The 26937-nt window shown below is 37.1% G+C and overlaps 15 protein-coding genes across 16 annotated transcripts; 7 read left to right on the top strand and 8 right to left on the bottom strand.

Annotated features, from left to right (window-relative positions):
- Window positions 1-2: 2 nt before the first annotated feature.
- Window positions 3-1557, bottom strand: Gasu_58510 (uncharacterized protein). Its single transcript, XM_005702990.1, has 5 exons — window positions 1013-1557; window positions 668-961; window positions 321-620; window positions 180-267; window positions 3-128 (listed from the first exon to the last, which is right to left on the bottom strand). Exons 1-5 carry the CDS (start codon window positions 1373-1375, stop codon window positions 34-36), a joined length of 1140 nt encoding a protein of 379 aa, XP_005703047.1. The 5' UTR covers window positions 1376-1557; the 3' UTR covers window positions 3-33.
- Window positions 1558-1702: 145 nt separating this feature from the next.
- Gasu_58520 (uncharacterized protein) lies at window positions 1703-2107 on the bottom strand. Its single transcript, XM_005702991.1, has 2 exons — window positions 1924-2107; window positions 1703-1872 (listed from the first exon to the last, which is right to left on the bottom strand). Exons 1-2 carry the CDS (start codon window positions 2071-2073, stop codon window positions 1759-1761), a joined length of 264 nt encoding a protein of 87 aa, XP_005703048.1. The 5' UTR covers window positions 2074-2107; the 3' UTR covers window positions 1703-1758.
- Window positions 2108-2117: 10 nt separating this feature from the next.
- Gasu_58530 (uncharacterized protein) lies at window positions 2118-6128 on the top strand. The gene has a single exon (XM_005702992.1). It carries the CDS (start codon window positions 2169-2171, stop codon window positions 6096-6098), a length of 3930 nt encoding a protein of 1309 aa, XP_005703049.1. The 5' UTR covers window positions 2118-2168; the 3' UTR covers window positions 6099-6128.
- Window positions 6129-6132: 4 nt separating this feature from the next.
- Window positions 6133-6887, bottom strand: Gasu_58540 (peroxisomal membrane MPV17/PMP22-like protein). The gene is made up of 3 exons (XM_005702993.1): window positions 6782-6887; window positions 6581-6736; window positions 6133-6514 (listed from the first exon to the last, which is right to left on the bottom strand). The coding sequence occupies exons 1-3, from the start codon at window positions 6872-6874 to the stop codon at window positions 6155-6157; spliced, it is 609 nt and encodes a 202-aa protein (XP_005703050.1). The 5' UTR covers window positions 6875-6887; the 3' UTR covers window positions 6133-6154.
- Window positions 6763-8367, bottom strand: Gasu_58550 (beta-amylase). 2 transcript variants are annotated; one of them, XM_005702995.1, is made up of 2 exons: window positions 7152-8367; window positions 6763-7089 (listed from the first exon to the last, which is right to left on the bottom strand). In XM_005702995.1, the coding sequence occupies exons 1-2, from the start codon at window positions 8350-8352 to the stop codon at window positions 6920-6922; spliced, it is 1371 nt and encodes a 456-aa protein (XP_005703052.1). In that variant the 5' UTR covers window positions 8353-8367; the 3' UTR covers window positions 6763-6919. The 2 variants fall into 2 exon arrangements, with proteins under 2 accessions (XP_005703052.1, XP_005703051.1); XM_005702994.1 differs by having other exon boundaries at window positions 6893-7089.
- A 69-nt stretch (window positions 8368-8436) lies between these two features.
- On the bottom strand, window positions 8437-9957 carry Gasu_58560 (ferrochelatase). The gene has a single exon (XM_005702996.1). The coding sequence runs from the start codon at window positions 9880-9882 to the stop codon at window positions 8494-8496; it is 1389 nt and encodes a 462-aa protein (XP_005703053.1). The 5' UTR covers window positions 9883-9957; the 3' UTR covers window positions 8437-8493.
- Window positions 9958-9967: 10 nt separating this feature from the next.
- On the top strand, window positions 9968-11108 carry Gasu_58570 (S-formylglutathione hydrolase). Its single transcript, XM_005702997.1, has 5 exons — window positions 9968-10138; window positions 10194-10335; window positions 10384-10428; window positions 10476-10699; window positions 10750-11108. Exons 1-5 carry the CDS (start codon window positions 10004-10006, stop codon window positions 11068-11070), a joined length of 867 nt encoding a protein of 288 aa, XP_005703054.1. The 5' UTR covers window positions 9968-10003; the 3' UTR covers window positions 11071-11108.
- A 9-nt stretch (window positions 11109-11117) lies between these two features.
- Gasu_58580 (diacylglycerol kinase) lies at window positions 11118-12388 on the top strand. The gene is made up of 3 exons (XM_005702998.1): window positions 11118-11961; window positions 12015-12173; window positions 12227-12388. Exons 1-3 carry the CDS (start codon window positions 11125-11127, stop codon window positions 12353-12355), a joined length of 1125 nt encoding a protein of 374 aa, XP_005703055.1. The 5' UTR covers window positions 11118-11124; the 3' UTR covers window positions 12356-12388.
- Window positions 12389-12392: 4 nt separating this feature from the next.
- Window positions 12393-13317, bottom strand: Gasu_58590 (YEATS domain-containing protein 4). Its single transcript, XM_005702999.1, has 5 exons — window positions 13183-13317; window positions 13021-13135; window positions 12851-12969; window positions 12648-12801; window positions 12393-12595 (listed from the first exon to the last, which is right to left on the bottom strand). The coding sequence occupies exons 1-5, from the start codon at window positions 13285-13287 to the stop codon at window positions 12432-12434; spliced, it is 657 nt and encodes a 218-aa protein (XP_005703056.1). The 5' UTR covers window positions 13288-13317; the 3' UTR covers window positions 12393-12431.
- Window positions 13318-13332: 15 nt separating this feature from the next.
- On the bottom strand, window positions 13333-14567 carry Gasu_58600 (uncharacterized protein). The gene is made up of 2 exons (XM_005703000.1): window positions 14301-14567; window positions 13333-14245 (listed from the first exon to the last, which is right to left on the bottom strand). Exons 1-2 carry the CDS (start codon window positions 14552-14554, stop codon window positions 13384-13386), a joined length of 1116 nt encoding a protein of 371 aa, XP_005703057.1. The 5' UTR covers window positions 14555-14567; the 3' UTR covers window positions 13333-13383.
- A 10-nt stretch (window positions 14568-14577) lies between these two features.
- Gasu_58610 (uncharacterized protein) lies at window positions 14578-16058 on the top strand. The gene is made up of 3 exons (XM_005703001.1): window positions 14578-15251; window positions 15302-15559; window positions 15610-16058. The coding sequence occupies exons 1-3, from the start codon at window positions 14583-14585 to the stop codon at window positions 16027-16029; spliced, it is 1347 nt and encodes a 448-aa protein (XP_005703058.1). The 5' UTR covers window positions 14578-14582; the 3' UTR covers window positions 16030-16058.
- A 39-nt stretch (window positions 16059-16097) lies between these two features.
- Gasu_58620 (uncharacterized protein) lies at window positions 16098-17112 on the top strand. Its single transcript, XM_005703002.1, has 2 exons — window positions 16098-16710; window positions 16764-17112. Exons 1-2 carry the CDS (start codon window positions 16154-16156, stop codon window positions 17062-17064), a joined length of 858 nt encoding a protein of 285 aa, XP_005703059.1. The 5' UTR covers window positions 16098-16153; the 3' UTR covers window positions 17065-17112.
- A 15-nt stretch (window positions 17113-17127) lies between these two features.
- On the top strand, window positions 17128-19798 carry Gasu_58630 (uncharacterized protein). Its single transcript, XM_005703003.1, has 2 exons — window positions 17128-19704; window positions 19766-19798. The coding sequence occupies exons 1-2, from the start codon at window positions 17157-17159 to the stop codon at window positions 19774-19776; spliced, it is 2559 nt and encodes an 852-aa protein (XP_005703060.1). The 5' UTR covers window positions 17128-17156; the 3' UTR covers window positions 19777-19798.
- Window positions 19799-19802: 4 nt separating this feature from the next.
- On the bottom strand, window positions 19803-25307 carry Gasu_58640 (tRNA-splicing endonuclease positive effector-related protein). The gene is made up of 27 exons (XM_005703004.1): window positions 24962-25307; window positions 24680-24909; window positions 24528-24634; window positions 24299-24474; window positions 24173-24249; window positions 24018-24120; window positions 23784-23964; window positions 23616-23726; window positions 23421-23562; window positions 23165-23364; window positions 23005-23118; window positions 22822-22961; window positions 22649-22774; window positions 22436-22572; window positions 22175-22389; window positions 21982-22125; window positions 21769-21930; window positions 21530-21725; window positions 21331-21470; window positions 21178-21282; window positions 21023-21127; window positions 20849-20959; window positions 20691-20779; window positions 20471-20639; window positions 20124-20417; window positions 20027-20076; window positions 19803-19977 (listed from the first exon to the last, which is right to left on the bottom strand). The coding sequence occupies exons 1-27, from the start codon at window positions 25288-25290 to the stop codon at window positions 19842-19844; spliced, it is 4089 nt and encodes a 1362-aa protein (XP_005703061.1). The 5' UTR covers window positions 25291-25307; the 3' UTR covers window positions 19803-19841.
- Window positions 25308-25317: 10 nt separating this feature from the next.
- On the top strand, window positions 25318-26863 carry Gasu_58650 (uncharacterized protein). The gene is made up of 2 exons (XM_005703005.1): window positions 25318-25841; window positions 25888-26863. Exons 1-2 carry the CDS (start codon window positions 25354-25356, stop codon window positions 26252-26254), a joined length of 855 nt encoding a protein of 284 aa, XP_005703062.1. The 5' UTR covers window positions 25318-25353; the 3' UTR covers window positions 26255-26863.
- The last annotated feature ends 74 nt before the right edge of the window (window positions 26864-26937 follow it).

Below are 26937 nucleotides of genomic sequence, written 5' to 3' on the forward strand. Positions count from 1 at the left end.
TTCCAATTATAATATCCTGCAATCACTCACTCTTTATATGAGTCCTAAGCCAACTACATCTTCCCTAATGTTGTAGGCTCGAGTGATGACTTGATCCATATCTACCGCAGGAAGGTTCTGTAAATATCCTAAACACAAAATAGTAACAACTCATACTAGACTTTCAACTCTCTTCTTACCTTTCAACTCAAGTCCATCTAACTCTAATAATTCCTCTTGAAGCATATCCATAACTGCCAAACAAACATAACCATGCAAATGTAAACCCTAGTGATATATTTATATATATATATTTCCATTCTTCCATCTCTTTCTCTTACCTCTTCTGAAGCAAAATAGGTATCCCAAAGTCTCAAAACACATTCCATGGGAAGTTCACGTGATAACAAGTTTCGAATCCAACTTGGAATCCAATCAAAAGGTTCCAATTCTTCACTTTCAAAGAATTCACAAAGTTCAGGTTGCAATGTTCGAAAAAGCATCATAAAATTGGCTACGGCTGCGTTTTGCGTTTTCATACAACGAACAACTTCGTGCTTTCTCATAAGAGATTGAAAACAGTAAAAACTGTCCACTTCGTTCAACTCAAATACGGTAACAAATGGTGCCAAAATGGAAACCTGACAAGTCTTTCTCTTATATTTCAAATATTCATATAATTACTTACCAACACCGAATCATATTCAAAATTCTCTTCTGAAGCCAAAAAAGCACCGATAATATTGGAAAATATACTTTGTAAAGTTTCCTCACCAAGTTTGCTAAGAGAGTTGCTACGGAACGTATTACGACTTGTTCTCCTCTTAACTTCATTTCGAACTCTTCTCATCATTTCGTCGTCTTGGGAAGCTTTAGAACGAAGTTCGTTGTATTCCAAAGTCATCTGACGTCTCATGGTTAGTTCCTCACTTCTATCTGGCTTGGAAACGTTTAGTAGAAACTTCCACACTTCACCTCGAACCTTTAGATAGCCATAAATTGATTCTGTTGTTATGAAAGCAAGCCATCTTACCTCTACTGGAATACCAAGTACAGCAGCTTCCCTCAAGCTCTTTATATCCACAAAGGATTCCCCTTCCATCCAGTTTCGAAATCTGGCAACTTCCAAGTCTCCACTAAGACAGTTGGATAGAGAGGCACTTTCGTAACTCCATCTTTCCTGAGAGTCTTCGCTAGAACCAGATAAGGGGGTCTTGTGTATTTCGTTGTCCCAAGTAGCAGAATCTATCGCAACTAACTTTGGCTTTGTTTCTTCCTCAGGGTGGTGATCCTCAAACGAAGTATACAAGTCTTTGTTGGGGACTTGTTCATTGGCATATGATCTTACGGTAGGACCTTGACTACAGTTGACGGTAGAAGACTGAGAGTTGAGCATTCTTCTTTCAAAGGGTCGCAGAGTAAGCTCAAGAAAGTTAATAATACGCTATTCTAGTGAATGTTATGTTGAGCAGAATAAAGAACTGCTACAAAGTGAATAACTTTCCATCAGCAAACCAAACGACTCTAAAGAAGACGACAGACGGCAACGTTTTCCTCCAACAAGAAGAAATGAGGGGACGTGTGGGGGCTTTCTTAAGAATGAAAAATACTTTTGTAGAGTGATGAAGATGTTGAGCAATATTTCTATCAAACACATACAAAACCATAAATAGATATACAACTATTTTGGAAGCATTGTCTAGGAGTCTTTGATTGCCTTATCAATCTTTTAGGGTACAGTATCGAGACATTTTTCAACTTGTACAATATGATTCCTTCCTAGCTCCAGATGGCTATAATATAGTGAACAGTTGATTCTATCACCGATAATAAAATAGTGAAAAGATATAGAAAGCTAAAATATTTTGGGAAGTGTAGACTCTCTATATTCAACTAGTCACAAGTTAGAATGGAATGACAAAAGAGATAAAGAAACCAACATACTTTATCTTTCCACAAATGTTCAGGATGATAGATAGCTTCAACTAAAAAGCTTTGAAAGAACAAAGAGAAAGGAAAGAAATAGTTTAACAATAAAATCCTATTTACACTTTCTATAATAATAATAATAATAATAATAATAAGAATTGCCATTCAACTCTTATAAAAGGGAATTCCTACATCGTCTTTCTTTTCCGTTTCATTTTCTAAATTTAAATTTTGGCGCACTTTCCAACAAGTTGGTTCTTATGGAAGGCGCACAAGAAACAAGCGTTTCTACTTGTAGTTTTATTCCAAAAGAACTATCAGCGGAAGAACTTTCAGAATCAGAGTTTATTACAAATGGTTTGTTTACAGAAAACAACCAAGATACCGTTTCTCGCTCTTCCAATAGTAAGGAAACAACAAGTGGGTTGTCCTCCAACCATAGCTTTCAAAACAGAGAAATAACAAACTATCAAGACCACTCTATGGAAGTGAATTCAAAGTTATCCAGTGATGAGGAAGTACTTTCTTCCAACGAATACATATTTCAAGACTTGTTTACAGGTAATAGGGCTCTAACGTCAGAAGAATTTGCCGAAAAAATTTTATATCTAACAGACCTTATTACAAGAGAAAGAGAAGAAAAATACAAGTTACAGAAAAAAGTTAGAACTCTTGCAGAAGAAAAAAGAATTCAAAGCTATGACTTGGAAGAATTGAGAGATGAACTTGTCCATTGTAGAAAAGAAAAACAGAACTATTATAGACAAGTAGAAATGCTTCAACAAGAAAAATTATACTTCAAATCAAGGCTAGACGAACAAATTGAAAAAGGCTCTCAAGATTCAGACAGTCATTGGAGTCTACAGAATGAAATTCGAGACTTACAGAACAAAATGCATGATATGGAACAGGAAGTGAAAGAAACCAGTAGCTATGCAACCCATTTAAAAATAAAATTGGAGAAAAAGACAGAGGAAGTCGTTCAACTCAAAGCTAAGGAACAAGCTTACCATGAAAGAGAAGAAACTTTGAGAAAAGAACGCGATGCCCTTATTCGATCCAATGCAGAAGCAGTACAAACTGTAGAGCAACTGAGACATACCTGGAACTCTGTACAAGAACAGCTTCGAATGGAAGTGTCGAGACGAAAGGCACAAGAGAATGAATACAGATTACGTATACAAGAACTGGAACAAAAGTCTCGAAAGTGGAAAGATGATAATGAGAACCTTAAGTTTGCCTTGCACAATTTAGAAAATTTGTTGGAAGAGAAACAATTGACTTGTGAAAATAATCAGCAATTGATTGATAACTACGAGACACAGATTGTTTCCTTTAATGAAGAATTGAGGCAACTCAAAGAAATACGAAATTCGTTACAACAGAGAGCCATCGAAGCGACAGAACAACTGCAGGAACGAGATGACATTATTGAAAAACTAAATTCCACTCTCGAGAACAAGAATAAACGTTGTAAGGACCTTGAGAGAACAACCCAGTCTCTTCAAGAACGCCAAGATGAACTGCTCAACAAAATTCGAGCTTTGCAAGAAGATTGCCATCGGCTGAGAAAGGACAAGGAATACTTACAGAGTCTTCGAGAACGAGCAAATGCAGAAGCTGAATCTTATGCAACACAGTTGGAGTCCATTGAAGACCAACGTCATAAGCTGGAAGAACAAGTTCTAAACTTGCAAAGTGCACTTCAAAAGTCACGTGCAGAGGAAGGAAAGTTGAGGATTAAGTGCGAGAATCAGAAGCAAATGTTAGAAGAATATGAAAGACAGCTTGAAAAGAACTCGAATTTACAGGAATCTGCAATATTTCAACAGGTGTGTGACCTGCTCGATCAAAAACTTCCAAAACTCGATGAGAGTGGTGAACAAAAGTCTGTCATACTGCAATTAGCAGATAAAGTACAGCAACTTTGTGACGAGAAGGAAGAAATGATAGCTATTATTGATCATATGAAACAAGAACTAGATGCCAACAAAAAGAGTGAAGAACAACTTGGGGGAACAGATTACAACGACCTTAAGGACTTGTTGGAAGGAAAGGAGAGAGAAATATCGCACCTTGAGGCTCGATTGCAGCAAACTAACGAAGAAAAAACTTTTGTTGAAAATGAGCTGCGACTATTGCAGAAAGAAATCGAACAAATTCGTGGATACAATAGCTTTAACTTGGATAAGACTGAAATTTCTTCGGGAAAACTTTCAAACTCATTTTCCGAACAGTCTCTACAGAAAATTCTCAAAGCTTTTGATAATTTAGTTCATGAGAAGAAGATTTTGTCACATAAGAACAAGGAGTTGAACGAAAGGCTCCGAGTAACGTTGGAATCTCGTGAACTTGATGAAGAAACTACACGTTCGTTGTTAAAAGAAAGCCAAACTATACAACAACAGTTATGTGGTATTATTTCAGCTCACGAGTCTGTACTTAACGAAATGAAAGAAGAACCAGTGTCTCCTTACCCACTTGTGAATAAGGATATTGAAGAGGACAAGGAAAATAAGGATATGAACAGTTCCATTGTTTCTACTTGTGATGAGCCTCTTATTCGAGCAATGAATACACATATTTTTCAACTTCGGAATATGTGGCTGCATGAACTTGATAATAATGCAGAATTGCGCAAGATTATTGTCGAGTTGCATCAAAAGAAGAAAGTGGGTGAGAATCTTTGTCATCGCGGAGTTCAAAGTTCCGAATATGGAATGAGCAACACTCAAGTATCTGGTCTTGATAATGATTTTAGTAAGTTGTTGGAAACTGTCGATGACCTGAAGAATAAGAACTCTTGCATGGAGCAGGAGTTGGAAGAATACAAGACGAAGCTGGACGAATCGTCAAGTCTTTTGGTGGAATTGCGTAGTACTTGGCATTCATGGGTACTGAAGTTGTATGAAATGTTGCCATTCAAGGAAGTAGTGGACGATGAAAGTAATGTGGAACGTATTTGTTTGCAAATATTCAATTGTTTGAAATTGACGACTCACAAGTTTCATTCTTTATCTACTGAAATCGAAAATTTGGAAAAAGAAAACAAGCGCATCAATGACTGTGTAATGAATTTGAAAACACAAAAGTCTCTATTTCTTTATATGTTGGAGAAAAATAATAATTTATCGACGTTTCAAGTTGTTGACTATTATCAACCCAAAGAACGCCTGAAAACATATCTTGTTACTTTATTGGGTATGTGGAGACTTTGCACTGTGCTGAATCGAGAGAAAAATGGAATTGAGGTTAGTTCTGAGGGTTGGTACTATTTGCAAGCACCGCAGTGTGCAAAGAGTTTTGATAACAGAAGGGAAGTGGAAAATGCGATGAATTCAGCATTGGTACCCCGTTTACAGAGTGAAATTGCTCAAAAAAACAAAGTCATTCATCAGTTGGAACGAAGAATTGCAACTCTTCAAGAGAAGAAACGGTCGGACTATGGTGAAAGTGATGGAGGTGATATTCCATACAAGTCTTTGAGAATGATGTTGGAAGAGAAAGACGCAAAGTTGAAACAGGGACAACAAGTTATTGACCGACTCAAAACTCAAAGAGAAAAATTGCAACTTCAAATAACCAACATATCCAAAGAGCTCGAAACTCTTGCCGCGTCGGAAAGTAGAGAACGTTTTGCTAAGGAGTCTGCAGAGTCTCGTATTCAGCTTATGAATAAGAAACTACAAACTGAAATGAAAAGAGTCGAAGCATTGAAAAAAGAACTATATGAAAGAGAGAAGAAATTTCAAGATACAGTAGCCCAACTATTAGCTAAAACGGAAGAATCTTTTTCATCGGAATATGGAAGTACAGGTGGTCTTCGACAATCACCTCGTTTCAGTCCATCATTTAATTCCCCTCCAGTGAAGGAATCCAGTTCTATGAAGAAGAAAAAGAGTCCTAGAAGTAACTCACAACAAAAAGATGAAGAAAATGCCAGAAAACTGGAAGGTTCCTCACTCATTTCACAGTTTCATCAAGTTTCAGATTCTAAAGCCTCTCAGGGTGGTAAGAGCAGTCCTTCAATCCATAAGAGTCTGGTCGATCACATTCTTTCTTCTGCCGAAGCAAGTCTAGCCAAGGCAAAAAAAGATGATTCCACTGAGGAATCTGTTCAAGAACTTCGTGAACATATTCAAGAACTTCGCAATGCTTCTATGAAGCTCATGTCCAAATCGACGGTCTAAGTTGTTGCTTTATATATCCATTTGTTTTTTGGTTACTTGAAATTAAAAAAATAGTTTTATTGAGTTTCACGTTGTCTTGCAATGACTTGTAGTGGATCCGATACCTTTTTTGTTGCTGCCATCGAAGAAAGAAAGGCGTTGTAACCCAATGCAATGATGTTGACATACAAAACTCGCTGAGAATCAGGAACAAACCTAAAATTGAAGATATGTGCTGCTGGCCATACCAACCAATTCACCTTTAAAGTAGGCCACAGTTTGTGTCGTATTTCCGGAATGATATCTCCCCAGTTCCCTTGAGCAGCCTTTAAATAGGCAAAAAAAACACTAGTGAAGACAGGTGCCCATAACAGTTGATCCATCATAGTCTTCGCTACAACTGCACGAAATGATTTGGGTGCTGTAGCTAGTATGTGCTATATATATATATATAAAGACATTGAGGTTTCTAATAAACTCATAGCACAGAATTCGTTGTCTACCTTGTCCAAAAACTGATACCAAACATGAGACAGAGGACCATGGACGACTAGCCCGAATGAAGAAAAACGCAACGTTCGCAACACATCCCATCGCTCACCCTCGTACATGAGAGGTAGTTGAGCAATCACATCACCTAGAGCAAGACCCACGGTAGACTAAACCAGTCAGTGTAAATAGTGACGATAATAATTGGTAATTACTGTGACAACTTTCACAGGGAGAGGTCGAGTTGCAAGTGCTCTGTTGTATCGATACCATAGACGTCCAACATGGTGTCGCAATCGTTGCAACATCGGACAAAGAATTTTAACATTTTCATAGAATTCTTTCCATTTCTGTTAAGCCATGTTCTTGACAAAATTTGCCAAGGTACTAAGAGTGGGTTCTTGTACCAACTCTTCGGAAAGTCGTAGCAAAGTAAAAGATGACAAAGGGTATCCTTTTCGTCGACACCAATCAGCTTTCCTTATCACTTCCTCATATTCTTCACTCTTTTTCAGTTCTAATGCTAATATAATAGGTTCAATTGGTTGGTATCGAATCAGAATAAGAAATAAAATCTAGTCTCACCATTTTCTGCCGCATAAGAAATGGCACTATTTGAAGCAATGGTCCAAGTTTCTCGAACCAAACTCTCAGGAGAGCACTTGGCTAAGTTTTTTTCCCATTCATCCCGTTTCTCAAAGCAGGTGAATATCCATGTTGCATTATATTTCTTCAACAACCGAGCCAATTGTTTATAGAAATGAAAATCACGTGAAACATAATAACCAGCAACCGCTTCTGCAGCTCGATATTGGGTATGATAAAGCCAATGAATTCCGGCAATCTTACAAGCTATTTCTACCTTGTTACATGGACTATCGACATTGTTGTGAAATATGTGATGCGCTCTTGCCATTATATTTTCACCATGTGATAACAACTTGTTGGAATACCATTCCAGAAATGTTTTTCCTGCCGTCGTTTTAGCAATTCCTTTGGATTCTGAGAAGAAAAGTGTTTGCCATGGCAACGCATTGTAACCCGTTCCACAAGTTTTATAACAAGGAAATAGTGGACGACCGTTTTGTTGTTGTGTAGTATCATTGGAAGCAATATGATGTACATAGTCTTGTTGCATAAGTTGGTCATAACATTGAAAGGCTCCCATCCCTGGAAACCTCCAATGAGACAATGCAAAGGAAGGATACCGTAATTCACCAGAAGGTCCCATACTAATCTGTATTTGAACGATATGATTGCCCAACCAATCGGAGAATTGTAAATAAAAGGCTCTCATGAAGTCTTCATACATGTCTAAAGCAGTTCTAAGACGTATTCCTTCCTTACACGGAAAAACTTTAGCGTGATCAGCACTAAGTGATAGGCACTCAAAACTCTTTTGGCCATCTTCATCCGTATAAAAGATAAACTCGTGCTCTGTTGTTAACTGTCTTACAAAGGGAGGCAAAGAAATCACCACTTCATCACCTTCTGACTCACCACAAGTATGAAACGACAAAACTGCTTGAATTTTCAAACCTCTTTCTATAGCCAACTGGAATATAGGACGATAACTAGAAAAGTCATAACAACCAGGAGTGGGTTCACATAAGGACCACCAGACGTCCAACATAATTCCTTCAACTCCAACTTTAACAAGTTGATCGAATTGGCACTTCATCAAACCGAGTGGAAGAAACGCAGAATTTAAAGGACACATGACATATACTTGTGTTTGACCGTGGACATCATTCCACAAAGTCTTGAGCCACTTACGCCACCACATGGCCAAGTCGAATGGCATTACTCTCTAAAAGTTGTCTATAAAATGTATTTTAAGATCCCCATTCCAGTCAAGTCACCTGATGACTATTAAAAATATTTCTTTATCCGTTAAGAGAAAAATTGTAAAACTTGGCATATTTTCTCAATGAGATGAAAATCCCTTCAACTGCTGCTCCCAAGGACACGAGTCCTTTAGTATTTTGATCAAAGCTTCAGCCCAAACTGGCGAGGAATTCAAACATGGCACGAGAAAAAATTCTTCTCCTCCTGCTTCTAAGAAAGTTTCTTTACCTCGAATACCAATTTCTTCCAAAGTCTCCAAACAATCGGCAATAAAGGATGGAACTACTACTCCAAGGCGTTTGATTCCACGCTGACCCAAAGCAACCAAAACTTGGTCTGTATATGGCTTTATCCATTCAATTCCAGCAGCAGCAAGTCTACTCTGGAATGCAACAGTGTAGTTTCCTTCAGATAATCCAAGTTTCTTGGATAATAATCTAGCCGTTTCAAAAGATTGTGCCCGATAGCAGTTGCGATTGGCTTGAGTAATACGTCCACAACATTCTTCAAATTGTAGACAATGAATGCTCGTCTCATCCGTTCTCATGCAATGCTTTTCAGGAACACCATGAAAACTGATCAACAAATGGTCGCACTTTTCTAAATTCTCTCCCAAATGTTTTCGAATCATTTGAGCATAAGCAGAAACATACGCGTCATGATCATAAAATGCTGGAACAACATGAAGATAGGGAGTCGCATATATTTTCGAGGCTTCACGATAAGCTATCTCTATACAAGACCCTGTCGAGGAAGAAGCATATTGAGGAAAGAGAGGTAATAATACAATTCTGTCTATTCCTCTCTGACGAAAATGAACAAGTGCTTCAGGAATTGATGGATCACTAAACTGCATAGCAACTCGAATATCATAGTATTCCTCTCCCAGTTTTTCTTGTAAGCACTTGGCCATATCCTGACAATGATAAATCAACGGAGAACCTCTTTCACTATCCCAAATATTTGAATATGCAGCTGCAGACTCTTTTGGGCGCGTTCTCAATATGAACAAATTGAGAACTAGAAACCTTAAAACGGGATGAAGGTCGACTACTCTTCCATCACTTAAAAACTTTCTGAGATATTCTCTAACATCAGAAACATCCAAAGAAGCCGGAGATCCTGTATTCATAAGCAGAATTCCGGTTCTTCCCCTATGACGCAAGTCACAATTACGATAATCTGATCGCAAACTTTCTGACAACTTTCCGTCTTGCGTCACTGTACTTGTCTTGGACTCTGCAGAGTTATTATAAGTTACAAAAGGCACCACTTGCTCCATGTGCCATCTTTGTTTTCCGAAAGAGTCCTGAAACTTGTATATACCTCTATGCCTTGCACGTTGTAGAAAATGCGACAAAGCGGGCAAACAGCGGAACTTTGCAAATTTGACTTTAAACGAACAAGAAATTCCCTTGCACTTTAAAAGATTACAAGAATAGTTGACAAATAATAGCATAGTCTTCATTGTGAATGCACCTGACGTATAAAGGCGCCAAGAACAACTGAAGAAAAGCGCCAAGTGCTTTTTTCTTCCCAACCAAAAATTCTTTTTTGGAGATTGATAAAAATTGATAGATTTACAGAAAATGGCACAAGTTGAGAAGATTTCGTCTTCCAAGTGCTTTGAAGGTTATGTTTGTCGCTACAGCCATATATCCTTTACTCTCGGAAACTTGGAAGCAAAGTTTTCAGTCTACTGGCCACCAACAAACAAAGTTCCGGTAACTGGTTTCTGTTCCTGACGTGAATGAGAAAGCTAAGACTTCCGCTTGCTAGGTTGAGAAACAACCTGTACTCTATTGGTTGAGTGGTTTGACTTGCACAGACGAGAATATGATGATGAAAGCAGGTGCACAAAGAATATGCAGTGAACTAGGTTTGATACTGGTTTGTCCAGATACTTCTCCAAGAGGAGCAGGTATGGAATAAAAGAGTCACCAGCATTTTTTTAAAATAGTAATTGAAGGTCTGCCTGGTGAGGATGATGCGTATGATTTTGGTACTGGAGCAGGTAGTTGAACTTATTGTTTCAAGCTTCCAGTTTACCGCTTCCGTCAGGTTTCTATGTGAATGCAACCACTCCAGGCTATGCTGAGTATTATAGAATGTTTGATTATGTGACGAAGGAGTTACCACAAGTTATGGAGAACAATTTTAAGGTAGACAATTCTAGAAAAAGTATTTTTGGTCACTCCATGGGTGGACACGGTGCTCTCAGTTGTGCTTTGAAGCGCCCCAGTGAATATCACTCTGTTTCTGCGTTTGCACCTATAAGTAATCCTGTAAGTAGAAATATTGCGTTTACATAGTTGTCATTTATTGATATTGCTAGGTGCAATGTGACTGGGGGAAGAAAGCTTTTGGTGGTTACTTAGGTGAAGAGAATAAAGAGTCCTGGAAGGAATATGATGCTACAGAACTTGTCAAGCAAGGTCGTCGATTCCCGGGAGAGATTTTAATTGATCAAGGAACTGAAGATAACTTTTTCAAGCAGAAACAATTGTTACCAGAAAACTTTTCACAAGCTTGTAAATCTACGGGACAACGAGTTGAGTTACGTTTTCGAGAAGGTTATGATCACAGCTATTACTTTATTGCTACTTTTATAGAAGATCATATTCGGTTTCATGCCAAAGCTTTGTTGTCGTCGTAATGAAGAAATAAAGTGGTTGTCTGTTGAATTGTTATATTCTGATGATGCAGAGAGATGGTCACTTTGGAAAGTAATGTTGAACTTTATTACAAGTCTCCCTCTCCTGCTTTGTGGAACAGTTATTCCAAGTGTAACCATTCGAAAGATACTATTTTGCAACTTGCTCTTATTAATCGTACAAGTGGCAGTCAACAAGGAAAAGAATTGATAGGTTGGTTACAACAGTTGCTAGGTGAAGAACGAGTTTTTTCGATATCCTCCGAGCAACAAGTGAGACATGTATTGGAAATGAATGTTTGCTGTAGTCAGTGGAAAATACTTGTCTGTGGTGGCGATGGAACTTGTAACCTTGTTGTACAGGTTTTACAGGTTTGTCCGTTGCAAGTCTGTATGATACATATTCCTATCGGAACTGGAAATGAGTTGGCTCGTTCGTTAGGTTGGGGTGGTTCATGTCGTAGTTTTATGAAGCTTCAACAGCTTGTAAACTATGTCGAACTTGCAAATAGAGAAGCTATGGATGTTTGGAACATCAATGTACAGACGTCCCATGAAGAGTCAAAAAAGTTCCGTAAACCTACTTGTATGATAGGCTTTCTGAGTTTAGGTATCGATGCTCAAGTTGAATTGTGTTTCAACGAGTCAAGATGGAAGAATCCTTCGGGTTATCAATATACCTGGTTGAACATAGCAAAATACGGATGGTATGGTTTACAAACTATGTGGAAGTGGACACAAGTTGCCGGTATCCATGAATTTGTAGATTCGTTTGAAATGGATAATTACCCTTTGGATATTCCTGCAGATATTCAGTCCATTATCTTGTTGAACCTTCCCAGTTATGGAGCAGGAGCCTTTCCTATAAAGCAGAGTTCAAACTCTCCCAACCAGGTAAGCATATGAAGACACAGAATCTATTGAAAGTTTTAAATATTCGACGGCAGTGGAAAATATTTGGAAATGATAGAGTTTTGGAAGTTGTTGGAATAACCAGTCTCTTTCATTTCTTAAGCCTTGAGTTGGGTATGTCTGCCAGAAAACTTGGTCAAGGAAGAAGCATTTTCATTCGACTCAAACAAAGTAAATTACCACTTTCCGTTCAGGTATATTTGATTGTTGCTTCGATAGGATTTTATCTCATATGCAACATGCCTAGGTAGATGGGGAACCTTGGAGTTTGCGTTCAGGAACCATTCAAATCACTTCTAGCGATAAACGACAATGTTTTGCGTTGGGTCCTTCCTATCAAAAGCATTCATCGCATTTTGTTCAATTTGCGGAATAAAGCAAAGAATCCTGTCTTCCTAATGATGTCATGGCTAATTAACCAATGTAAAGATGCTCCAGTTCAAAAAGTACTTCTATACCGCTTTACCTATTCGACTGATTTCTTCTTCTAATTGTTTACGTTCCTCATCTATTTCTTTTGACCTTTCATTAATAGCAAGTAGTTTGGTACGAATCATATCTTTTGCATGTTTGATTTTCTCCAAGTCTTGCGCCTCTTGACGCGTGAAATCTAAAACTATTTCAATTGTGTTTAATTCATCACACAATATTTACAGTTATTTGCTTACAATATTTCTGCAACTCTGTCTCAACCGTTCTTTGTGGTCCCATACGTAAGATGGCCAATAACTCTTCAGGTGGGTCTTGAAAAACAAGTTCTTCATAATATTCATTAACCACTGGTTCTTCTACACTTTGATCTTTTGGTGGATTGGGAAACAACTAAAGGAATCACTATCAACTTCGCAACCAAACAAATAACTCAACTAACTCGTAGTGGATGAACCAGTTCTATAGGGCTTTCTAAATTATCTATGAAGAAAAGGCGAATGATAAGGTCAAATTCTCCCCAACCAGTTTCTGTGAGTTCAAAAGGAGGTCTGGTCACCACTACTCACCGTGATTAGCAACACAAAAAAATGATAAGTTACAAAATCTCACCTCTTTTAGAAGGGTGAAAACTTTCATGAAGGTGAAATTCAACATATCTTATGAAATAAGACAAGTCTTCGTTTTTTGGACCTCGAATATATGCCGTCCAACGGTGAGAATGCCACTACCATTGAAGTGAATAACAACTACGAGTACGAGGGTGTTACGAACCTCGTCAGCTTCTGGACCAAGCCAAAAAGCTATAGAGCCTTGAATGACAGGAACTGCGACGGTAGCGCCTTTAGTACGTGCCTTTGGAGATGAAGAAGCTTTCATGAAACTTATCTCCCCGGAAAATGCGCCAAAATGAAAAAGTTTTCAAGAAAAAATGCAATATGGGAAATGATAGGCAAGCTCTTAGAATCCGTGTTTTTATTGGAACCCACTCAAGTGGTTCCGACTTTTCTTTACGAGAGATGAATACAATCTCAACAAATGTTCTATTTTGGTACTTAACTGACTATGATTGTTGTCCCATCTTCCACTTTCTCGACACCGCAGTAAATGTCTCTCCAGTGCTTCCAAAGGAGTAGACAACTCGACAAGTTGGTCATCTGATAAACAACAAAGCAAATATACTGTATCTTGCAACCATTCCAATAAGTTTCGATTGGTCAGAGGATCAATTTGACAAAAGTAAATGAGCCATTTTTCTATTCGTCCTGATTGCAAAAAAGAGTCTTGTGCATTCCATACAAGTCCTTGACTTGGAAATTGAAGCATGAATCTATTTAATACTTCAGTCAAAACAACCAGTGGAAGTCCACTATCAAGAACGTTGCAAAGAACCGTCTCTCTATTGTCCCAACAAGGTCTCCACTTTTTCCAAACCAAGTCCACAACTCCACTTACATCTATCAAAACACGACTGACTTCTGAACGATAGTCTCGCACTTGTGCATTCTGTACTGTTTTTACAGCTTGCTCGAGTTGGACACTTTGCTCTTCCAACTCTTGCAACTTTTCTTCGACTTGGTGCCTATACCATATTAAAACCTTGGATAACTTCTTGTCAACGCTGTTTGAAAAAGAACCAAAGAGTTTCCGACAACGTCGTTCCACTCGAGTCACAAAAACTTCCATAAATGACTCTTTGAGAATCTTAAAAACCCTTCTTTGATAAAACTTTAAATCTTGACTCATAAATAATTGAGCGTTGAGCGGTTCTACAGTTTTTGTCAACGCCTTTAGTTTTTCCTGTACCAGTAAAGTCCACTCAGGGAAAGCCGTAGTACTGCAAACAAATTGTTCAAGAAATGAGACAAAGCACACAGCACTTGCATACACACCTATCCTTTATACTTTCAGAAACGATGTTCCTCAACTGGCTATTACTTTCAGAACCCATCAGCATTTGCAACTTATCCCTCTTCCAAAGAAACCACTCGTTCAACGATTTCTCATATTCCTGCAGAGCATTCTTTAAAGAATAGACACCTAGATTCATACCTCGTTCTACGCTTGGTTCCACTGCTAGCAAAAACTGCCTCCAATCTGCTTCTCTACCTAAAGGATGACTTGTAGAATGGCGCAAACTATACATGTCGTTGACAAGAAGAAAAAAATGAAAAATGGGCGCAATTCGTCATCTAAGAAACAATCTCATGATGCTCTCTTTTGGCTTTTATTGTGTGACTTGTTGTGTCAAGTCGTGGAATACCAGAAGCTTGTCAATTCGAAACAAATGCTTTTATTTCCCAAAGAAAAGTTTTCGAGTTTCTTCTCGGAAGACATATCCTTTTTGGGAAACCAAAAGGCCGCTTATCATGGTGACTGATAGTTCCCAAATAGCTCCTGATAGAAATGAAACCCTACTGGGAATATTCTATTTTAGCAAACCTGAAGAACTACCTTGTCTAGTTCAAGAGCATCTTGATGAACTGGATGAAGACTTTTATGCTTTTCTACAGTTTAAGATTGACTCAGCTTCAGATGTGGAGGAGCGAGTTGCTCTCAAAGTACTCAAGGATTCTCTTACAGAGATCATTCAGGGTTTAGGAAAGGAAGCTTTGGAACAACTCGTATCCCAGGGTCCCAGTGCCTCTGATTCCAACGTGGACAAAGTGAATTCTACAAGAACGAGTTATGACGCGGCAAGTTATGACGCTTTGATAGATTCTCTTTTGAATAGGGAGGACATGAAAACTGGAGTGCAAGCAGAATACGATAAACTTGATGGCTACTTTCTAGAAAGATTAGAGTGGCGAATCCGACAAGCTAGTGGAGATACTTTTGACAAGGTAATTTTCTTTTACAAGGCAAGTAGGAAATATTCAATTATTTTCCCTAGTTGGTACTATTGGATAATATTATACAAGAAGTCGTACAAGATAGAATGAAGTTGGCAGGAAAGAGGCTGAGTGATGCTCTTCAATGTGGTTCACCGGACATTATCGAAAGAAAGTTTGAAGAGATGAATCGACGAGGAGAAATTGATAGTGCGTTGTTGTTATTGTTATCGGCGAATATTGAGGAAGCCCGAAAACACAATTCCATTCAAGCTGTCAAAGTATTGGAAAGGTTGCAGAATAAAGTAGCCCAGTTGAAGGTGATTGAACATTTATTGTGAAATGCGTTTTACTGAATGAGTGTATCAAGGATGAGTCTACTTCTCCAGAAGTTGCAGTTGTGCGTCAGTTGCTTCGAACTGAGAGCGAAGAAGCCAGAAGAGAAATTCTAAAAAAGGCCTTTTCTGTAGGTCCTGCGATATACATGGCAGATGGAAGTGTTGCTCCATCCAAATCAAAGATAAATGGGAAAAAGTTTGTTCAAGTTCTGAAAAAGTTGAAAGAAGAGTTTGGGAACATTGACTCGACATTTTTGCAAAAATTGGATACAATCGCAGAAGAAAGTGAACAAGTAGTTATGGAGATATTTAATATGACGCAAGTTGATAAGGATGCCATGCAGGAAGATGCTTTTTATCAACAACGAGTTTCTGTTTGGGAATTGGCTGAATGGGAAGAACGCTATGAACAACAAGGGAAGCGACCTCCTTGGCAGAAGTGGTTTACTTAATAAAGAAGGGCTAAAAATATTATTTTTAGAAAACAGAATAATAACCAGGAATAGACGTTGTTTATGTCGTTGTTTTGTCAAACATAGAGACTGTCGTAAAAGAGTTTTTCGACTACGCTTAGTTATGGTTAGCCAGTTCAAACTAGATTGTGCTTCTTCAAGTCTATCTTCTTCTCCTCTTGTAGATTCAGAAGCTCATTTTGAACTCCCGGAATATGGTGTCGTTGGTATGGTCGATTGTGAAGAGTCAGATGTTGCCAACTTGAACAAACAACCACCTTCTATGTATATGAAATTTGTTATCAAGAGTGTTTTAGACTCTTTCATAGAAGAAGCTATTAGAAGCGGAGAAGAAAGTATGCGTCCTTTTTCTTGGCGTCGGTTAGAGTGTTTATTGAGCCAAGCGTTTGAACAGTTTCCTATATCCAACATAGTATCCTGTTGTATCATGAAGATGGAAGGAGAAAGACTTTTTTGTGCAACCATTGGAACCTGTGGTTTTGTAATCATACGAGATGATAAAGTATTTTATGATACGCGTCCTTCATGTTTACAAATATTGGAAAGTGCTTATGAGAGTAATAGTATTCGTAAGGACAAGTTACCTTATTTAGAAAGTCATATTCGATATAATGAAATTTCTGTCCAAGAAGATGATGTGGTTATTATTGGCAACCGAGGGTAAGTCCTCATTAAGAAAGAGAACAAAACATCGATATCCATTCTATGTTTAGGTTTCTTTGGCATATATCCAATGAGCAGATCATTGCCTATCTTCGTCCTGTTTCGAATAGTTTTGACTCTACGCTGTCCATTGCTAATTATACCAGTTTGGGTTATTTGCGTCAAGACGATCCTCGAATGATCAGCTATATGTTAACGCATATTGCTTATCATTTTGCGGATAATGGAAGTTTTCTAAGCTTAGAATATCCAAGAAATAATAGTATGTTATTGCCTACATCTTCACTTTATCCTATTTCGAATATACATTTGGTTGCTTGTATTTCTTGTATAGTTCGACGTCAATCATGAAAAGTCCATTGGACTACATAGAAATGAAAGAAACAACCATTCTTCCCTCCTTTTCTTTGTATGTCAAGTTGTGGGATTTGTAAAAGAAGAAAATGCAAGTCTCCAATGGCTTACGTATGATTGTAGAGAGTCCACAGTTTCGCAAGTCGTTAAGAATAACGATAGCAGCAGCAGCAGGAAATTTATTCGTGTTTTATTCCGTCTTTCATAATTATATAGAGTGTTTCTTGGGTATATATATCTATCTTGTTTTGGTTATTGTGGCACAATGTGAACAACTGGGTGGAGTTATTCAGGCTGCAATACGTTTCTCTTATATAGCTGGATTGGCTAGCGTTCTTGCTATTATAGCTTTGGGTATTGCTCAAGGAAGTGGGGTGGCTTTGTATTTTGTGGCTTTGGTTGAATTCTTTCTCGTTTCTCTTTTGAGACTTGATCCAAAGGTCCGTGGATATGGAATATCTATATTTTTCCTATTAGGTCCTACACTTATGGAGTCAGTAGGACTTCATCTTTCACAGTGTTGGCAAACTATATACGCAACTCTACTATCTGCTGTATTAGCTGGGGTTATTGCTGTGATAGCCACTGTTTTCATATTTCCAGAAACTATTCGATCCAAACTTCGCAGTGCCATTCGAAATATGTCTTGTCAAGTTGAAGATATTATTCAAAGTTTGGATACCAAACTATTCACTACTCCTTCTTATAAACCAATAAGGAATGACGTGACCAGTTATATAGAACCAACTACAAATATTGATGCTATAACTCCAATGGATAAGAAGCAGACTCCTAGTTTCCTACAAGAAGCTCCCCATATATTACTTCAACTATGGAGAAGCTTAGCAGCTGTGTTTGATGATCCCACTCTTCGTCCTCTTTCAGTTGCTTTAGATAATGGAGATTTCATTCTAAAGAAATGTGCAATCATCAACGCTACTATTAGAAACTCTATGAGACTGTGTAACTTTTTGTATTATGAACCAACTTTCTTCCCACCTTGGCAATGTGAACCTCGTGAAAACTGGATGCCTATATTACAACAATGGCAACAACTGGTTGCTCATCTGGAGTCACTCAATCAAGTAGTTCGCAGAAATGAATGTTTTCATACGGAATATCTTTCGGAAAGTTTTGGAATACCGGTATCTTCTATACGAGATGCTCTCTTATATGTGAAAGAAAGAATGCATCAACTCAAGTCATTTCATTCAGTATCATCAAGTGTTCAAAGCCATTCTGAACAAGTAGCCAATCATCTGTTTGAGAGAATTTATGAAGAATTTGCTAAAGTTAGAGAACAGATGTGGAAATCTGAAATATTCTATGAAGAAAAGGCAGTCGACCATACCTTTCGTTATTCTGCTTTGGCATTTTTAGTTGTTGAGTTACGTGCGACGCATGAATCGTTACATGCATTGGAAGATGCCATGCAGTCTTTTTCGATTGCTTATCATGAACAACGTTTCTCTATAGCCAAGAATTGGTTGCCCATGTTGGACGAATTTTTATTGCCATTTCGAGGTTATACAAGTGTTCCTGTATTGATAAAAGACAAGGATAACTTTCAATATATCATCAAATTTATGTTGGCATTGGCTATCATAGAGTTTCCTCCTCTTTTTGTAGCTCAGTTTTCCGATTCTGCCAAGAGTTTTATGCGAAATGAAAACGATATCTATGTGCTTATTTATGTTGCTATTCTATTTTGGCAAAGTAAGGAGTTGTCTGTGTTTAGAAGTCTTTTGTATTTCTCCATCACTTTTGTAGCTTCTGCATTGGCATATGCGGCAACAGTATTTACTCCCAATCATATCTACGGATTAACATTATGGTTAGCGCTTTGGACATTTATTGGTTTGTTGGTTGGCACTTGTTATCCTGCTTATATTATGGGCACTTTTCCTTTAGCATTGGCACAGTTTGGTATTATCAGCTGTGACTATAACAAGTATTCGTTTACTTATGTGGCATCTCGTACTGTTTGTGTATGCATTGCATGTGGAGTTGTATTCGTATTTTCTACTTTGATATGGCCGTATTCTGTTGCTTTAAAATGTCGCAAAATGTTGAGCAATGGATTGACGCAACTAGGACAGCTGTCCCAATTGGAGTGGCAAGCCTTTGAATGCGTATTTATGGGTCATCATTCGACTCCCAGTCTTGTGAAACAAAAGATGCACTCCATTGCTGGTATTTTATCGGGTGTTCGTATGTTGGTGCAAGTTGAATTGACTCCCAATTATCGTAGAAGTTCCATACCCACGTTGGTAGATGTGATAGGTTTTTGTCTCCGAAGATATCGAATAGTAACGGAAATAGTGGACATGAAACCGTTGAAGGAAAATTCCACATGTGACATGTATCAAGTATTTACCGAGCTGGTTCAACATTTGGAGAATAGCATAGCACATGTTTCCGAAATATTCTTATTGGCAAGTGAGCATATTATTCCTCCCAGTAAGAAACGCAAAAAGCCAGTAGAGTTGTTGAAATATTTGACAATTCTACGAAAAGACAAAGAAGATATTCTATTTGCATATGTACAAGGTAGACAAGAACTCTTTCGTCAGTGGCATTCTCAACGGTTGGACAAACTAGCACAACGAAAGGATAGTCTGGAACATCCATTTGTGAGTATCGATGATTCCTTTCGATTTCATTCTTGGTTGTATGCTTTTATAATTCTGCTGGACAGCGTGGAAATGATTGGACAAGTAATTGTTCGAATGAGATATTCACAAAATGACACATAAGACAACGTTGGACATTTTTTATGATGGCAACCATGTAGGATGACTTCGAACCAGTTGTTGAATATACTTTGCCATATCAGCACAATCACTTATTTCTACTAGTCTATCGGGTCCAACAACGATATCATTCAACTTTCTAGTAATAGCTCCATATCTTAAAATATTCTTATACAAATGAAGAATAATAATATAAAGAGACTTACCTTTCCTCGGTAACCAGTTGTAATTCATGATGACATCGATTAGACAACAACTAGATAAAATAGTTGATTTTCTAACCACTTTCCTCTCGTCACTTACCTCCAATCCAACTTTCCATTCACCAGGATACTGTTGAAACAAAGGCAAATAACCAAAGATATAGAGACCTAAACGAGCTCTCGAAGTTGCTACAACCCAACGCCGAATGTCTCTTATATGTCCGACATGTTTAGTTCGTACCATCGATAATAAAATATAGTCATTTTGTTGCCCTTGATATTTATCTACGGTAGTTGTCTTTGGCATTCCTAACGATGGATTCCAAGCAATGCGATGTTGCAAAACCTCTTTTAACAATTCTTTCTGTCCTTTATAAGTAGTCAAAACGGATATCTATGCACATACTGTTATTTCTACACAAAAGACATTATATTCTATATGCTTACCTTTTCTCTGGGATATCCCAATAATCTCATATATTGATAGACAGCTGCAATCCATTCAGCTTCTACAAGATTTTGATAGAAATAGGGTACAGGTTGAGATTCGCTCTGCCAATCACCAACGGATATCCACTGATATTCAAAGCGAAATCCGGGATTGGCCAGTTGAAAACTATAAAATATACATTCATGAGATTGGCCACCAAAGACATTGTTTTTGTACCTCGAACAGTCATCCATTGCAGTAGTCAAGTCTTTCAAATGAGGATAGCACCAACGGTATATATCCGCAATACTTGGTCTAGCTCTTCCCTTTATCCAATCAACAAAAAAAATGGAGTTGGATAAATAATAACCATAGAAAAGATGATGATGCCTTACTTGAACATCCAATACAATAGGACTTGCACCCAATCGCAATAGACGTGTATAAAGACTTTGTTGTAAGTTGCAATACTTTGCTAAAGCTCTACTTTTGACCACTGGAGGTAACTACAAACACATATACATGAAAATAATCGGATACTCAGTTCTCTCTTATCATTCTTTTCTAACCTGATGATGATCTCCTAATAGAATACAACGTTTCAAGCGAGGTTCATTACAGCCAAAATCTGGTTTTTGTAATATCATCGGAATAAAAGTTTCCACTTCCAATACCTAACTTAAAGTGATGGCTTTATTTACTCAAATGATTCCAATTTCCTTACCTGAGCACTCTCTTCCATAATAAAAGTATCGTATTTCAAACCCATTTCTAGATAATCCTTTCTACGTATGGATGCATGAGTACAAGTCATTGCAATAATTTTTGCCTAGAATATATTCTTTCAAATTAGTAATGCATAGCATATGCACCTTACTTGTTTCAACAACACATAATCTCCTCTCTCTTTCTGATTGCGAAGAAGTTCCAATGCTCTGAAGGCTTCTAGTTCCTCAAACAATTTATCCAAATAACGAAAACAACCCTTTGCTGATTGCAGGTCTTGTTGATAGGAATCTAAAACCCAACCCATAAATCAAACTTGTGTCTTAATATATATATATATATATACAAACCTCCACGGAAAATACTCGAAGCATCAGAATAGTGTTGTGAGAAAAACTTGTAAAATGGAAAATGTTGAGCTATCCATGAAGCATTGGATTCTTCTTCTTGTATTTGATCAAGCTGAACAAAGAATTCCCTTTTCAAAGGTAATATATGAGTGTGATATAACAATAGCGCATTTTCACACGAATAACCATAATCACCCTATTCTCCTCATAAGTATCCTAACTTTCACAACACAACTTACGGGTAATAACATGGAATCTGCTAAAACTTGCACTTGTTGCAAGTTATCCAATCTCTTTTGTAGCATATAATTGACTCGACCTTCTCGACTAAAGGAATCCATCAATCCCAACTCCTCTTCACCATGACCCAGTCTTAATATATCTTTGGGATCGATATCTCTCTATATCAATACAATATGAGAACAGTTTTGGATACTTTCATTCCTGCTTACTTGTAGAATCTTGACAAAAATATCATTCAAGGCATTGTTTGAATGGGTCACTAACAATATGCGTTCTTCTGGAAAAGAATGATAAAGATTGGAAATGATTTGAACAGCAACATCAGTCTTCCCTGTTCCTGGTGGGCCTACAATCTTTATGAAATGCTATCAACACTATCTCTCATTTCCTTTGACAACTTACGAGAGATAATCCTTGTTTCATGCCATGAAGGATGGCTTCCACTTGTTTAACTGTAAAAGGGACTTGATTATGCTTTCTTATAGGATAAGGACCTAAATATTCCTTTTCAAAAGGCACAGCTTCTACATGCAACATATTATTATTATTATTATTATTATGGTTGTCGTTATCTTTGGAATAAAAATGCCATTGCCAATAATCATCACAAGTCGCTCCTAATGAATGTTAGACTCTCTCTTTTGAAGAAGCAAGTCAACTCACCTGTCTTTGTAATAGAATAAGAAGGAATATTCATACTCTTCAAACAACTTTCCATATGAGATAAAGAAATAAAAGTATCTTCTAAATTGATTTGTTTTCCATGAAAGCATTCAAATGAAGACTCCCATTCTCCATAACTAGAATTCCACAACCACATTCAATATTCTCTCTCTCTCTCTCTCTATATATATATATATGTTTGTTCAAACTTACCCTAATAATGTGTCCAACAACCATTTGGGAATAAAACTAGAATAATGTAAAAAGACATCCTTCAAAGTGTCCAAAACTCCTCGAAAGTTATTTTCTTGTGGTTTGCGTCTCATTACCAAATTAAAACTAGGCTTCTTCTCAATCTTTGCAACACGATATCAACTTGAACTTACTGGTCAGGACTATCCATAGAATATAATCCTTGCAATTCCTGTTGGTCCATCTGAAACTGAGTTGCATCCAAATATCCTCGTATGGTTCGTCTGGTAGAAACCGCTTTTGACAAATAAGATTGTTTTTCCATCCAGGGAATCTACAATAGTGACAAAATATCAAAACCAACTCTTCTATCTTACCTCGTTTCCATCAATATCCACAAGACCAATTACTTGAAAGGTACGAACTGCAACTATTCCATACCTTTCTATAAATCCAAGTTGTTCTTTTTGTTCAGTTCCATCCATTGGTTTCTATCATGATGAGAACAAATGCTTAAAATAAAAACTATACATATACCTGAATACTCAATAGAAATAATATATCATTCTCTCCCATAATATGATCCCATTCTTGTCTATATTTATCAGAAGAAGAAATAGTTTCAAGGTCATAAGAAATATCCATTTTCACATATTGAGGAACCTCCGAATCTAGTCTAGTAGGGGCTCTTTCATATATGGATAAGTTATTCAAAGGAATCATCATTCGAGACCATCCTAATATCACAAATCAACATCTATAAAGAATATCTTTCATCAACTTTTCAGTATACCTCTAAATTGAGTTCTTCCCATATCTCCTAAACAAGGATTTAGCCTCTCCAAAGCATCTTCCATTTCTTGACGTATAGAATATGCAGCTTCCATTCGAAACAATGTAAAATGTCGCAATACAAAATCCCCCATACTTAGATACTTCAATATATCCATCCATCAGTACACAGAAAACATAAAACAATGTTATTTACCTGTAAGTTGAGCTTGGGTAAGGCAAGTGGCTCATCTAAATATAATTCTTCTTCCAAACTGGAGAGAGTATCATCCCAAATATCCTTTTCGGTAGGATTCGAAGCAATATTCTATATGGTATGTGTCTGTTGCAATTGTATACTTAAAGAGGATCATAATATGCTTACATAGAAAGTTTCATATTTCCAAGGATAAAAACTGACTTGGTCTACAATGCATGCCACTAAAAGAGAAGAATCCACCTGAATGTTCTCACCACGATAGGGCAGACATTCTAATTCGATAGCAAGCTGAATCAATTGTTTCTCCGTCAGAGTATAAAGTTGACTTGACAAATAATCGGTATTTCTAAAGATAAAGACAAAATGGATATCAGTAAGTAAGAGATTGATGTTACTTACGTCAATTGAGAAGCTCCTACAACTGCCAATTCTTTCAACTTGGGTACGTGTTTGAATATCCATTTTTGTAATGACAAAATTTTGTCATGATATTCCAATAATACTAAACAATATTTCTTAGCAGCACTATGCTCACTTTCCAACCAGGGTCTTACATTCTTCTCGAGTCAAAGGTTCTCCATTATCGTTATCAATGGGAAACCTTTTATAGAAATAAAGCATATCCACAAAACTATTTGACAATTCAACAACAGCAAAATGATACAAACAACTAAACTTGCCTTTGTAAATTAGAAAGCTGGTCCCAATCTTGATGTTTACGTAAAAGCAATTTGAGCGATACATCGAGTTGATAGTCATTCAAAAAGACACAAAAGAAACGTCGGGTTGGCAACTGCCACAATAACTCAACAAACAATTCCAGAATCCGTTCCAAATAGCGTAGAGGATAAACATACTTGGTATAGTAAGAAACTGACAAGGATATAGAGAATCAAAACAACTCCTTACTTGTTGAGAATCGATTGCACTTTCAGACTGCCGTATTTGTATCTGAGCTTCTAAAGTTTTTTCTACTTGTCGTGCAAGGTAAGGAATAAAATCGGCCTCGATATAAGCTATAGCAAACATTAGTTTCCTTTCTACGAATAACAAGTCTTTACCTGTTCCTCTTTGTTGGCAATCTTGCTTCTTTACTTCAACCTTTCTCCACATTTTCTTCAGTTGTGGATATCTCTCAAGTTGCTTGCTTCGAGTGTCGGGAGAAATGTGAACAAAAAGAGATAAAGATATTAGAGGAAAAGTGTGCTTCCTCAAGCAACTCAAATCTTGTCTTCTAAACGCCAATAACAGAAAAAATACTCTTCTCTCTTGTTCATAATAGTCTAAACAACTACAACTGAAAACCTCAACAAACTCTCCCAAAAAAGCACTCATTTTCTTACTTTTCAGTAGGTATCGATAAAAGATGACGAAAAAAGGAACCAAAGATTTCTTCGTCGGTAATCCAGTCCCAACCATTTTCAGTAACCGTGTGACTTTCACAAACCATGTTGACTATGCTAAAGACGTGCAAGTCACTACAACTTCCAAGACAATAGCAAGGCCATAAATATAACCGCAAATATTCCAAATTATCCAATATACTGGCACTAGTAGTGTCTCTTGTAAAAGGAAACAAGTATTCCACTAATTTCTCGTCTCGCACAACGGGCTGCTGTTTTTCCAACCAAGTCTTTTTGGCTAACTGTACGAGTTGCTCTTCTTGTTTCATGTCTCAACTCACTCGTGGAAAAAGTTGAAATCAGAATGAATTTGTCTTTTTTCATTGATTGAAATGATGGCGTCACTGAGAAGGTTCAACGTGGTGGTAAAAAGTATCGATAGTTTACAAAACTATTGGAACAAATTTTATAGTTTTGAGCCAAGTAAGCCATTGAGGAGATGTTTACACCAATCGAATGCTCTCCAATTGTCCGTTGACCCAGAGGAAAAACCTAAGGACGACGAAACTAGCAAGAAGGAGTCTTCTCAAGTAGAACACAAAGATTCTGAAACTCAAGTAAAAGATAAATCAAAGAAAGAAACTTGGGAGAATTCTCAGTCCAATCCAATCAACACTTTCTCCAAGGTGGTACAAGAAACGAGTCCTCGACTACAGCCGGTTGATCTATTCCGAAAGTTTCGTATTTGGATGATACTACGTGCCTTGCGTAGTATTTGGGGAGAAGAAACCTTTACTGAAGAATTGTTCTTAGATGGTGCGTCGAGTGCTTTAACAACAGTTTTTGATTGTTTGGAAAAGAAGGACTTGGCTTTGTTAGAGTATGTAAAAAGTAGTTTTTATTGAAAGACTTATTTCGTTGTTTAGAGACGCACTAGGAGAGGAAGTATACAATGCTATGAAAGAACAAATAGAACAGGCAAAAGAACAACCGCACTTTACATTGAAAGAGATAATTGATAAGCAAGTGTCCAACGCTTTTCGGTATATCGATGTTCCAAAGAAAATTTCTTTTGTAGCTCTAGATGTTGAGTTTCTTATGAAACTTGTCATTCGAAATCCAATGACTCTATCAGAAGAGAAAAGCAAACCAGAAGAATATTATGGAGTCACTGAAGTTCGTTTTGAGAGTCCCCTTAGTCAAGTACCAATAGATCCCCAAAAGAAAATTCAAATAATCAAGGCAGACTTTGTAAAGGAACCAGATTGGAAGCTAACCAAAATTCTAAAATGAGTAAATATTTGTTGTATTTTTAGTCTATTGGTTGGATATGCTATTTGGTTTGTTGTACTTCAAATGATAAAGTCTTCCATAGTTGACATAAAGCATCTTTTCCTATGTGTCATATAAAGAAAACCTCAAGACTTTTAGAACTTGGAATCCTTTTATACTTTTTGATATTGTTATATGGAAGAATGGCTTCTGTAAAAAAGTGATAAATAGTGAATCAAATGGATTAGCCTATATTATTGTGGATGACAATGAAATGAATGAATATAATTTGTTTTCCTTTATAGACTAGAAAAATAATGATATTATACTCTTTATGGAATCAGCGATGCTTCATCTTGTATACAATATGGATATCTTTTTGTTCACAGAATTATGACTAGAATCGTAATTTGAATAAATATTTTCTTGTGTAGTTTAGTATAATCGAAATCATTAAATACATCAGATAGGTTTGGAAATATAGTGACAAATGTGCTTAGTCTTTACCAATTAGTTTGTCGAAATGGTTTGTAAGGTCTCCTTAAATGTGTTGATCTTTAGTGAAATCTGCAAAAAGCCTATCCAAAAATTGCCAGATATAAGGCCTATGATAAAGTTGTTCTCATGAGAAAAAAAAAGTCAGAAAACTTGAGGTGAATGCAATATTCTTCTAAAAGCTTAATTAATTTCTACCAAAAAGAAAA

The sequence above is a fragment of the Galdieria sulphuraria genome (assembly GCF_000341285.1).
Source record: "Galdieria sulphuraria unplaced genomic scaffold scaf_63, whole genome shotgun sequence".
NCBI lineage: Eukaryota > Rhodophyta > Bangiophyceae > Galdieriales > Galdieriaceae > Galdieria > Galdieria sulphuraria.